The sequence below is a fragment of the Arachis hypogaea genome, chromosome 16 (genome assembly GCF_003086295.3).
Source record: "Arachis hypogaea cultivar Tifrunner chromosome 16, arahy.Tifrunner.gnm2.J5K5, whole genome shotgun sequence".
Classification (NCBI taxonomy): domain Eukaryota; kingdom Viridiplantae; phylum Streptophyta; class Magnoliopsida; order Fabales; family Fabaceae; genus Arachis; species Arachis hypogaea.
Window position 1 is genome coordinate 18,797,509 of NC_092051.1, and position 13,148 is coordinate 18,810,656.

Here is a 13,148-nt window from a genome sequence, read left to right on the forward strand (position 1 = left end):
AAAAGAAATCGTTGTTTTTTTTTTAAAGACGGAAAAAATAGTAATAAAAAGAAAATTAGAGTTGAATAGAAAATACGAAACAAAACAATTTGGATTGGTCTAGTAATTAGTTTATTTGTACGTTTAAGTGTCAATGTTCAAATCTCGCCTTATACATGTAGCAACTGTTAGCAACAAAATTTTAAATAAAATTTTGATCTATGACAAATTAATCTTTGACCTGCTAAGATAGAAAATACCTTAAAAAAATCTAAAAAAAAAATCCAAAATTTAGATACAAGAGATTTAATCGTTAATGTGTGGGTGCAATTACATTAGAGCTTTAGTGTTAGTATAGCATGAGTGTATGAGATGAGATTAAATAATAAATCCTCATAATTTAAACATCACTTTAATTAAACTCATGTTATAAATATTGAATTATTCTTTGATAATATATAAATGATAGTACATGTCACATGTTATTGTAAGCGGAATTTGAATTAGAATATTTGTTAGACATTGTCGCTAGAAGACAAAAGTAGTTTGATTTGGTAAAATTTTTATTTTTTAAAAATAATTTATAAAAGTTAAATTTAAAAAAAAAATTAAAAATTTTAGTATTTATGTTTGATAAACTAAATTAAAAAAAATTTGTATGCAGTTGTTTTTATGTAAAATTGATAGTAAAAAATCGTTAGATAACAATTTAGTCAAGTTTGTCAAATTATCTAATGGTTCTCAATTATTAACTTCACGTAAAAATAATTGGATGTGTCTTTGCCTTAAATTAAGATGACTTTTAATAAATATAAGCAAGAGTTGTATTTAATAAAATAATTTTTAAAATTTAAAAATACTATAATAAACATAAATATATGAGTTAAAATTTAAAAATTAATTAATGTATAATGTCATATTAAATTTTTTTTTAATAAATATAAGTGAACTTTAAAAAATTCTACTTTAAATACTTTTAAAAGTACTTATATTTTTTAAAAACTACAAATACAAATATATAATTTTTACAATTTACCAAATATAAAACAAAGAATTTATACTTTTTAAAAACACAATCACCTTTTCAAAAATTTTATCAAGCCTATGTCAGAAATCTAAAAAAGGAAACAGGAAACGCATAGTATATAATATTCGGGTTGCCTAATTCTTAATCAAGACGTATAGTATAGCTTTTCATAAAGATAAAAAGAGCGAGAGAAATGCACTGCCGAATCAGAGGGGTCGGCCAGAAGTGATGGAGAAAGAGTCATATACTCAATATCATAAACAAACCCCCCGAGAACCACTTAATAATAGTAGATGGATAGTTGATTATTAACAGACACACCGCATCATTTTGTCATATCCATACGCATCAATTCCAATTCTTTCTGCCGTGTAGTTCAAGTTAATTACTATATTCGCTCGGTGTTTGGAAAAAGGGTTTAGCTTAAATTAAATGCAAGTCATCAGTCCTCATCATTAATTGTATCCAAAGTAATTCTCTGGTGCAGTGGTGCCACATTCGTTGTACAGAACCGTTAACATTAGAAGAATAAGACGACCCAACCTGTTGCGTTGTTAAACAAATGATCTACAATATCAAACACAAAATGAATGTTTGACTTTGACCTCCCCCCAACACCCCCCCCCCCCCTTCTTTTTTCTGCAAAAACTATATAACAATTTGCTTTTACAGGGTTGACTAGAGTGCCTTCTCATTTTGGTGGTATTTCGGTATTTCCTTTTCACACATGATTGGCACTATGACTATTTTATTATGTTCTTAGAAGTGAAATTGTGGGATTTTTTAATCCATATAAATGAAACAGTTTACATAGGAAAAACTATCCATCGCACAAATCTCAAACAAACAAGCCTTGTCTTCCAACACCTCCCAGCAGACCTTTCTTTACACCTCTTTCTGTTAAATAGCATATAAATCTTAAAAGAAAGAAATGAACTTGCAGACGCAGTGACATGCTTTTATCTGTAAACTTCCCTCTTTCAAACAAATGAAAGTGGATATGAGGACTCCCAGAGAAAAAAACCACAAGTGATAATTGATCATTGTTCGAAGACATAACTTAAACAAGTTAAGCATAACAGGGTGCAGAAAGCATTTCCACTCCTGTTAGTGCATATTAGTTTCAAGCAACGATTGGGCAAAGTTTTTTACCCATACTTCTGTTGGAACTTTCCAAAAAGCTGAAAACAATTCACAACCCTTTTTTAGGCCAATTCAACTTTCTAAATTCTATATATTCTTCTATCTTCCATGTTTAGTTGTTTACTTCGTTATCTACAATTCTCCCAAACTTTTTCAGGTTTGTCTGTGCCGGCAGTAACATAACAGCCGACACAAAATTCAAGAACAGCTTCAAAGCCCTATCTGCATTGCAAGCAGGAATCAGCAGATAACAATAGCAGAATAATCATCAGAAGTTGACTTTATCCTTCTCTTACAATCTATTGACTATTATATTGCTATAGCAAATACGATAGGTAATTAGGTACAACAATAAACCCCACTGAAACAGGGTAACAGGTGAAATTTAACGTAGAAAAGTAAGCATCTGATCTTTTACAACAACATATCATATCATAATACAAGCCTACCATGGATGGAGTTCTTCATTTTGTACCAATTCATTTCAATATGACTGTAGATCCTGTACATTATAATTCAAATGGGAACAAGAAATTCTACCCAAAAGCACTATAAATTAAACATTTTTATTCGACAACTGTTCTACGAAATCAGCAGAGACTAAATTTATATAAAAAGGAAAAAGAGAATCCTTAGTTACCAGCTACACGCTAAACTCTATCATCATCAACCACTGATTGATCAATTCACCAAGCAAATCAGTATGAAAACATGAAACTAACCCCAAGAACAAGACAAAGTCAGCTTCCTGCCGTTGAACGCAATTCCTCGAGAGCAGCTTTGATCTGTTCCTGAACCAGTTCCAGCCTCTTGGAGTACACTTCCAATTCCAATATTTGCTGCTTCCTCCATCTCTCATCCACTAGTTCTCCACCACCCAAACCCAAACCCAAATTATTCATCGCTCCGAACCCCAATGGAATGGGGTTCAGTGAAAAGCCTCCACCTCCAAACCCTCTTCCGCCAAAGTGACCACCTCCCATGGCAGCGCCACCCACCAATTCCTTCACCAACGGCGACAAACAACTCCTCACCGTCTCTTCAACCAAACCCGGTATGCCATATCCACCGCTACACTTGTTACTCTCACAGTTATTGTTTGGCGTTGCAGGGAGACCTGTAGCGGCAGCGTTGAGATTAAAGTTATGCTCTTTATGTGACGCCGATCCATCCAATGACTCGCGCCTCTCTTCGATTTTCACCGTCGTCGCAGCGGATGATCGCGGCCGTGATCGCTTCCGCGAAGGCGGCGTTTTCTTCTCGGAGGAATTCCCGAAGAGCGTCTCAGTCCTGGGCGCGGGGAGTGCGAAGGTAAAATTGAGGTTAGGGTTAGGGTTAGGATTGGGATTGAGGTTGATTTCGTCGTCGTCCAAGGCATTATCAGCCACTGGACCCAAGTTGCTCCAGATCTTGCGTGAAATCTCGAAGGTGGCTTGATCGTGAGCGCTCTTAAAGTTGAATTCCTTGCCGGAACCAATCTTGTTGAGAACGTTGCGGTACTTCTTCTTCAACCTCCGGATCTTCTCCACAAGCTGGTTCTTGTTGAAATCCAGCTGAAGCTTCGACTTAATTTGGTCGTAGAACAAAGCAGTGTCGTTGTGGTGAGAGGAACCTCGCTGCGATGTGTACTCGAGAAACCCTTGCAGAAGCTCGATCTCATCCTCGTCCGTCCACAGCCGCTGGAACAGCCTCCGTGAATCGTCGAGCGGCTTCTTCTCCTCGATTTGTTGCTGCCGTTTCGGATCGGAGGAGCTGCCTTCGAGGGCAACGACCACGGTGGTGGCCGCGTTGGCAGTGGGGGTTGAAATTGGAGCCTTTTCGCCGTTGGGGATGACGGAGGAGGGAACGGCGACGGTGACGGCGAGGGCAGCGGACGAGGTAGAGGGAGAGGGCTCGTTTTCTTCGTCGTCTGGCAAAACGTCGTCGTCATCGATGTCTTCCTCTTCTTCGTCCTCTTGGGACTCCTCGTCGTCTTCGTCCATGTCTTCGTCTGGGAAAACGGTGTCGTGTTGCTCCGATGCCATCATTCAGAGAGAGAAAGCAGAGAAAAGAGAAAGAGAAAGGGAGAGTGAAAGGAGTTTGGTTAGGCGAAGCCAAAGCCGAAGAGTGAAGTGGGCTCACGGGTTTCGGTTTCGGTTTTGGTTTTGGTTATTGTTGGACTGACTGACTGACCGCCCTTTGGTGGTATCTAGCAATTGAAATTGTGTAAGAGTCGCTTCGGTTTAGGTGGTGGACCAACCTACCGTATGTTTTTCCTTTTTTAAATCCACAGACCTGTTTTAGGTGGTGTAAGAGTCCGTTTTCAATAATAAATAAATAAATCCCGTAAGAAAGGTAATCAACTTTATTGGTTGAGTGTTGAGTTTATTTAAATTTAAATTTTATTTTGTGTATACAGTAATTTAGTGGCTAACAACAGACTCTTAAATGCATCTTAGATCTACGACAGATTTTGTCGGATTAAGGGATACTATGAAAAACTAAAACAAAAATCCCGTAAAAAAGGTATACTGTGTTGAATGTGGTATACTGTATTGAATGTTGATCCCTGTATATTTTCTTTCTAGTTCTAGTTACACCTCCTTGAGCTCAAACTTGAAACTTCACTATTTAGCATAGCAGCACCGAAATTTGGGGGACTAAATGGGCAAATGGCTAATTGTGTGCTCTCTATCTGTGTCCAGCTACTTGTTTGTTGATGCCTTGAAACTCACGTATTTCATTTTCTTCCTATTTGCTGCTAACCAATCCCATTAACGTGTTCAATTCAGTATGTACATTACCAAGCAACTTCCATCTCTTGTGCCTTTTCCCCCTCTACAAAGTCTATCCCATGTATGCACGTGGGGGGTTTTTTTTTTTAATTTTCAAGACAGTTAAACTTCCATTAATTAAGAAAGATTTACAGATGTCTATACACTAGGACCACAATAAAAGAGGAAATTATCTCAAATATATCTTTATAATAGAAGAAAAGAAAGTAGTAAAAATTAAAGAGAGAAAAAATTTTGTCAGAGCTAAAAGAGAGAAAAGTAAAGAAACTTCAATAACTCAACTAGTAGGCATATTGAGGAGGTCACCATCGCCTGATTTTTTTAAAAAACCTACGAGTTTCTTTCTTTTCATATATTCCAATTCCATAGCAGAATCACAAGTAATTGGGGATGATTGGTTCTGTTGGTGGCTGTTCGAAGGATTTGCATACTGTTGACCACCACTTGGAGAAGCTGTTGGTTGTTGATCCCACTACTAGGTCTAAGAGAAGGCTATGGTTCCAGATCTCCAGCTGATTCCTTTTTCAATCACATTTCTTCTTTTAGTAGATTTCTCAAACTCACGAAGGTGAGGTTCCTATTTTTGCTCTCAAAGAATTACTGTATTTGTAATATTTTTTTTAATATTCTGGTTAGAAGAGAATTTAGTTGTTATACAATTTTTTAAAACTATTTATTTAGTAATGTTAGATTCTGAGGTTTTAAGTCTTTGAATTCTAATCTACCGTTTAAGTTATGTCTAGTTATTGTGTTTAAGCTAATTCATATCATTCGTCTTCTGATCCTTTTTGTCTCTACCAAAATTATGTGAGGATATTATGAATATTTGTAATTAATTTATATGGCAATCTAAAACATGATAAAATATAAATAGAGACAGTTTTACCAATAATTTTTAGTAATACATGTCTTTCTCCTGCTGATAATAGGTTTCATTTCCACCCTTGAAACCTTCTTCTGAACTTTTTCTTTAATCAAACTAAATGTTGCTTTTTTCGATTTAAAGATAGTAAAAAAAATGTCAAAATACTTGTTTTGTGTACTAATATATTCTATATTTGGTGTTTTTGCCGGTTACATGCGGAATAAGTTGGGTAGTGTTATTAAAAAATACAATTAATTTATTTAAATTAACCTATTGTAACTAACGATTTTGTAGGATTCTAGTAGATTAAGAATGTTAATAGAGTTATCTATATTAGCCTTACAAAACAGAATGGAATCGTCAACAAATAATAGATGATTTATCCTACGACAATGCCTAGTCACTTGTATTTTTTAGATTGAACTATTTTGTTTTGTCTTATGTAGCAAGAAGGAGAGTTCTTCTACACATAATAACAAAAGATAGGAAGATAAAGAATTTTCTTGTCGGATATTTCTATTTGCCCTAAAGAATTCTAAAGGTTGACTTTCTGTAATGACAGAATAAGAAATAGTGGTAGCTAACTACCAAATCCAACCAATTCAAATAAAAACTAAGTTTATCTAAGATAAACCATAAAAATTTTCGTTTAACTCTGCCATAAACTTTAATTATATCAAGTTTAACAAAAATTTTCGAATCCACACCATGTATTTTGTTTTCAAATAATGCATGCATTTATATGCAATAAGGATATTATCTAAAATTAGGTGTTCCTTAACAAAAGGACTCTAGTTAAGACTTATTAACTTAGTCATCATTCTCTGAATTAGTATATGAAACTTTCAGAGAGTAATTGGTCTCGATTCATAGGATTAGTATCTGAAACTTTAGAGTCAAGCAGATTTGGGTGTGACACTGTGACTAAAGCTCTTGAGAATTTGAATCCCTGAAAAAAAACTTTGAATTTCCCGACAAACATCACTATTGATAATATCTTAGTAATTCTGAAAAAGTTTAGCTGTCATTCTGTTCTCACTAGGTACTATTTAACTCTTGATTTGGCCTTCTAATATTGCTCCTCTTTATGATAAGTTATTTCTAATTATCTTTTCAAATTCATTAGATAGTGTCTAGTTTGTGGGTGTGTCCATCTAATATATAAATATGGTGACACACGTCTACTGTTTGGTTGAAAAGACAATTTTTTAAAGATCATAGTAGTACACTATTATACACAATAGACATACACTTTTAAAAAATTGAGACACAAATTTTTTATGTTCGACACAAATTTTTTATTCATTTTTACCTTTAATATTTTGTGAATTATCCAAATCTACCCTCATTCTCACAACCGTTTCATTCTCACCAACATGCTCTCTTTTCCTTCTCTCCCATGACAACATGTCTCTCCCTCCCTCCCTCGTATTCAAGTCATTCACGGTGTTTTCCAAGTCATCTTCTTGCAAATCTAGTCTCTCTTTAGAAAAGAAGACATCACCACCATCATCTCTTGGATAAGACATAGCCATTTCCATAACTTTTTTATTTTATTTTTATTTTTAAATTTTTTTATAATAATTTATATATAGATTTTGTTGTTTTTATATTTAAGTTGTTGAAAATATTGGTAGTCACGGCACTAATTTTAGAAGAAAAATAACAAATTAAAATGGGAACCATGGATGTGAGGTTACTGATGTGTTGATAATGAAAAAGAAAAATAATATTGAGATTTTAATATAATTATGATTTATGTATTGTATTGTGTTTTATTTATTAAATAAACCAAAAAAAATTATGTATTTATGTTTATGTGTTATTCTCTTCAGCCCATTAACCAAACACAGCATTCAGCTCCACCATGAGTCACCATTCTCATTTCTTTAAGCTGCATTTGTAGCTGCTCAATTTTCTTTTTCGAGGTGCTGTTGTGATTTGTTGGCATTGGAGTAGCTTGTGCCTGCATTTCTTAATCTTACGAAACAAAATAAACATGGTCGATCCTTTCACATGCTCTCTCTATACGTCACTGATAATTTGCCTAATTTCAGGATTAGACTACCCATCTCTTCTGAAATTTAAATCTTCTTTTGGATTTTTCAATGGGTGAATTTGTGTCTAACAATAACGATGCATGATTAGAACCTAATTTTGATAATTGGAGAACAATTGAATTTAAGTAACTAATCATCCAGCCAATGCCACAAAGTACTCGGTCCAATCTCTCTTGAATCACATCATCTCCTCTACGCTTGTTATACCAAGTGAAAGGCCTGGCCACCATGCCCAAGGGCCAAGGCTCTTCTATAATTTCCTCCACTATTTTTTTATTTGTGATGAGATCGCATAGAAATTTCCATAAAATAGTGACAGCACCCTGAAATTGTTGAATAACACCGTTCCTCGTCCAGCGTGGCAGTTCCTCGCTTGGGGTCGCCTTGAGTATTTTTGTTAAAATAGTTTTTAAAATTTAAAAATGTTATAAAAGATATAAATTTAAATATTAAATTTAAAAATTAATTAATATATAAGATTATATTAAATTTTTAAATTTTAAAAAATATAAGTTAATTTTAAAAAATTTTATCTTAGGTATTTTTAAAAATATTTTAATCTTTTAAAAACTACAAATACAAACACACAATCTTTTTTATTTATTAAACACAAAATAAAAAAATTATATTTAAAAAAAATTACCAAATCAAGCCTATCTAAAACTTGACTTAACAAAACCACTTATTGGCCAACAGTCTAATAATGAAGTGTGACACAGAGGAATTATGAAGGGATTCACAAATTTTGTTTTGAACGTAGCATGCTAGGACATGCAAATGCTAACGACCAATTGTGAATGAGAATTTTTAGTGTTATGTGACTTATGTCATATGACATGACTATGTAATGTGAGTGAGTGATGAGTGTTGTTATCCTGTTGTAATATGATTATATGACCAAAAAATCATTAAGCCAGACTCATTTTCTTTAAGAAAATTTTTATGGTGCTGATAGCAAAAATAAAATAAACATGTGATGACGTCTTTGTGCAACACGTGACTATTGATCTCATTGACTATCATGGAGTAACTAGTGGGCTATCTTTCTGTTTCTTGTTAAAAAAATGTCTCCCGTTCCTTGCAGCAACCTATTAGGTATTTTTTCTTGGACTAGCTATTAGATATAATATGTGGTTAACCAAATGACATATTTGGGCCATACTGAAAATTTGGTACTGGGCTATAATGGTAATAAAAAAATAATATAAAATTCAAGTGTTGTACCAAAAAAAGATTACAAAAACTTACGTTATTATTTATTGAATGACAACTAGCGTATAGTGGAATATAATTGTGAAAATTTTCGAATTCTATTATTAGTTATATATATACACACACGTAAGACAGAAATGATTAATGATATTTATTTAATTAATTAAATAATAATAATAATAATAAACGATTCCTTTTTGTTAAACAATAACCGAAGCACATGGTATATAATATATAAATAAAATACATGCATAAATATGAATATAACCATAAGTAGGACAAAATTTGTAGAGCTAAAAAAATTATCATTCATATATTAGAATATTATAATAAACAATTATAATAAAAAAGTTAAATTTATTTTAGAAAAAAAAAAGTCTCTGTTCGATAATAAAATTAGAATATTATATTTAATTTAAATATGTTTTTTCATCCATATAGATTATTTCATATTAGACACACTTAAATTCATCTGTTATCCAGTCGTAATTTTTTTATATAACAATAAAGAAGTATAAAAAATTAATTTTTAAGTAGTTAATATTAGTTATTTTTTATTATAAAATTATTTTTAACTTCCGTTTAAAGAAGATTTAGAGTTTATGATTAAAATTTAAGATTTATAATTTAAAATTTAGTATTTATATTTTTTTTAAAAAATTATTGTTGACTAAAAAAGTAAATTCCTAATTTAACTCAATAGTAACTCCCCTAATAAGCTCCTCCTCCCAATACAATTGCCTTCGACAATGCCTTTTACTCCAGGACAAAGCTACCATGATCAACTAACTTTTGAGAAGATTAATGTTGAGAACAAAGGTGAATTTTTGCACACTTCTTTTACTTCTGGACAATTAGATTCAAGAATCTCTATTAAGACCCATACTGTCAAAATCATCAATTCCACAATTAGGACACTTGAATCTTTAAATGTGATAATGTCTCCAATTCTGGTTTTGATATCTTTAGTTATAACTGTTGCATCTAATTTCTAAGAGAATTAGTTAAGGTATATTTTTTGCGACCCACAAAGACTTACTGCAGTTAAAAATTTTTCGCCATTGGAGATATCTTCCTCTCCTGCACTTTTTTACCTTCACCGGCAAGGGCAATTTCGGCTAATAAATCAAGTTACTATATGACAAAATAAACATTTTGGAGATGAAAATGACTTCCAGTAATGACCGGTACGGTGACGTTGTGATCGAAAAATAAAAGTTTGGAGAAAGATTAGTATAATATCTGAGATTTAAAAGGATAAAGAAGGATTGATGAAAAAAGAAAATTAATAAGAAAGAAGGATAATTTAGTAACATAACATTTTATAAAGAATCAACAGAATTTTTTCAGTTTAAAATTCAGACTATTGGCTCACCAAAGATAACAGAAACACGGTAACATTCACCTGTTTCTAATGCAGATATGAAGAAGAAAATTGATAGAGTAATATGCATGGGATTTTGAAGATAAAAGGGACTTCTAATTTCATTCTCCAATGACATCTAACATTAAAATAATTTGGGTCAAAATGTCATTACGAGATCATGCTATTGGTATACTAGTACTACGATCCAAATCCAGAAGGAGGACTACATGGAGAAGAATGAGACTGTTTAGCCCAAAAATCGCACAGCACGATATTTCACTATAACTGAAACTTGAAAGTAGTCACTAGTAAGTATTGAAAGGATAATGACAAACAAAAAAAAATTCTCAAAATTGTTCATTAATAGTACTCAGAAACTCGGTTAAAACGGAACACAAATTAAACCAAGATCCACTAACAATATCATTCTATAGACCTAACACAAAAGAAAATAGGTGTTGGATAATACCAATAGAGCAAAACAGCACAGGATCAGAACAGGGCAACTCAAGACTCATTTCTTTTTTCCAGCCTTGGCAGCATCAGAAGCCTTGGTCTGCACAAAAAAAAATGCAAGATTTTTTAAAAGTTAATCAAACAGGGAAGGCATTAAAGCTAAACAACCAACGATAAACCAGAATAATTGTAAGCTACTTAAATACCTTCTTGACACCACGAATCTTCTTAGCTCTATTCTTTCTCTCCTTCATTTGCTTCCTTGACTTTTCTACTTTAGTATCAAGCCCATTCTGAAATAGACAGAGTATATATTTAGCTTTTGATCGCCCAAAACAAATAACCAATGCCAATATAGGGAAACAAAATGAGAAAATATAAGAAACCAACTTTTAGTTAATCAACATTAGCCAACTTTAGGGTTTAGATTTATAATTTAGGATTAAGGATTTATGATTTAGGGGCTAGATTTAGATAAACAATATACATTTTTAAAAAGTTGACTTATGTTGGCTAAAAAAATTGATTGCCCAACATTACTCAAAAAAATTTGTATAACAATAACGTATATGGCAAAAAGCTAATTGAATATAAAAATCATAAGGTGCTAAACGACATGATGAAATTTAACAACCTATATACCTTCATCACCATTTTTTCAAAAAATAAAATGAAAATTTTATGCGCATATGTTGACAAGTATATGGGTCTATAACTTGAAGAACTACCAATTCCATCACAACAAGTAACATAACAAAATGGGAGCAATGTCTATAACAAGCATTAATAAAATAAACCAATAAAGTAAACAAAATTACAAACAAAATCCACAGGAGTAGAATGTGTTGGGTATATACTGACCCTGATAAGCCTGTACTTGGGCTCATACTTCTTTGCATTGTCAACAGAATCATAAATCAAACCAAAGCCAGTGGATTTGCCACCACCAAAATTTGTACGGAATTTGAAGACAAACACAGTGTTTGGATCCTTCACATCATACATCCTTGCTAGCTTCTCCTTCAACTCGGCCTTCATACCATAAACACACAAAACCAAATCAATAAAAAAAAAATGCACTATTCTAGTCACCTAGTATATTAATATTAATATCTAAATACAAAAAAAATTGAAAAAACAACGCACCTTGGAAACGTTTGCCCTTCCTGGATGAAGGACATCAATGACCTACATAATGATAGGGGAAAAGTTAGGTCATGAATGAGATTAAGCGAAGAAACAATGAAAAGGGAGAAGACATACGAATTGCTTCCTGGAGAGGAGCCTGTTCGTCATGAATTTCCTGGTTCGGATCGTAACGGCCTTGTCCGCCATGATGGTTCTTCACTGCAGCTCCGAAGGGAAGAGTAGGAAATACGACAGCAGCAGCAGCAGCAGCTTCACAAGGCACAGAGGATGACAACAACAAAGGGTTTCTATAAGGTTTTCTCTATACATAATGGGCTGCCAATTAAGCATTAAACTATGGGCTTGGTCCATTATCTTCTCTTTTTTCTTCTCTGGCCCACTAACATAAAACAAAAAACTATTAAATTGAGTTGCTAACAACTATTTCAAATTTTTAAACATGTGCCAGCTGAAGCTGGATGTTGTTTAAGAATTCATAGTGCATATCCATGTATCCATATAGTGTGTGTGAGTGTGTTGTATGGATGTGTTATGCATCAATGTAATGTTTAAAATTTGGGGTTATCTAATCCACTTAACTCACACAAAAAACATGTCCAAGAAAAATAGGATCAAACCCATTTGAATTACGCTTTTTAATTTTGATATTGGAGAGTAGTTGGTGTTAGGCGTGGATATGGGGTGACTGGGTGCTTAACAAGGGTGTGGTGTCAGGAAGAATGCCATAACAGGAATCGGACCCAGCGATTCCCCCCCCCCCCCTCCACGAATCGGACCCAGCGATTGCGCCCCCTTCCACGTGTCGGACAGCAGCTTCTCCCCAGGATGGTGCCCCAGCAGCCAGCATACCCCCATTCCCCCACTCCCTCAGTCCGAAACATCATTTTCAAGCCTCAAACCCCATTTCTTCTTCTCTGTGTTCATCCTCTTCCTCTCTTCTTCTTCAAGAACTTTGCATGCAATAAAATCTGTGGAAATGGCCAAAAAACACAAAGCTAGAGATGTTGATCGTCCTGAGCTTCACATTGTAAATTATTTGTCTGATCCTAATTATGTAAGTTAAATTTTTTAATTTTTTGCAAATTTCTGTATTTTAATTAAATTTTGTAAGAAATTT

At 33.3% G+C, this 13,148-nt stretch overlaps 2 protein-coding genes across 2 annotated transcripts; both read right to left on the reverse strand.

Annotated features, from left to right (window-relative positions):
- Positions 1-2,021: 2,021 nt before the first annotated feature.
- LOC112758238 (probable transcription factor At3g04930) lies at positions 2,022-4,490 on the reverse strand. The gene is made up of 2 exons (XM_072219937.1): positions 2,872-4,490; positions 2,022-2,371 (listed from the first exon to the last, which is right to left on the reverse strand). The coding sequence occupies exon 1, from the start codon at positions 4,174-4,176 to the stop codon at positions 2,890-2,892; it is 1,287 nt and encodes a 428-aa protein (XP_072076038.1). The 5' UTR covers positions 4,177-4,490; the 3' UTR covers positions 2,022-2,371; positions 2,872-2,889.
- Positions 4,491-10,672: 6,182 nt separating this feature from the next.
- Positions 10,673-12,334, reverse strand: LOC112758239 (small ribosomal subunit protein eS24z). Its single transcript, XM_025806853.2, has 5 exons — positions 12,146-12,334; positions 12,029-12,070; positions 11,744-11,914; positions 11,089-11,175; positions 10,673-10,982 (listed from the first exon to the last, which is right to left on the reverse strand). Exons 1-5 carry the CDS (start codon positions 12,215-12,217, stop codon positions 10,941-10,943), a joined length of 414 nt encoding a protein of 137 aa, XP_025662638.1. The 5' UTR covers positions 12,218-12,334; the 3' UTR covers positions 10,673-10,940.
- Positions 12,335-13,148: the final 814 nt, after the last annotated feature.

What these genes read in the sequence shown, in the direction of transcription:
- LOC112758238 (XM_072219937.1), bottom strand. Translation starts at nt 4,176, where the DNA reads ATGATGGCATCGGAGCAACACGACACCGTTTTCCCAGACGAAGACATG.
- LOC112758239 (XM_025806853.2), bottom strand. Translation starts at nt 12,217, where the DNA reads ATGGCGGACAAGGCCGTTACGATCCGAACCAGGAAATTCATGACGAAC. An exon ending in CCAAGTACAGGCTTATCAGG is followed by an intron (nt 11,176 to 11,743) that starts GTCAGTATATAC and finishes TGTCTATTTCAG; the next exon opens with AATGGGCTTGATACTAAAGT. An exon ending in AGATTCGTGGTGTCAAGAAG is followed by an intron (nt 10,983 to 11,088) that starts GTATTTAAGTAG and finishes TTTTTTGTGCAG; the next exon opens with ACCAAGGCTTCTGATGCTGC.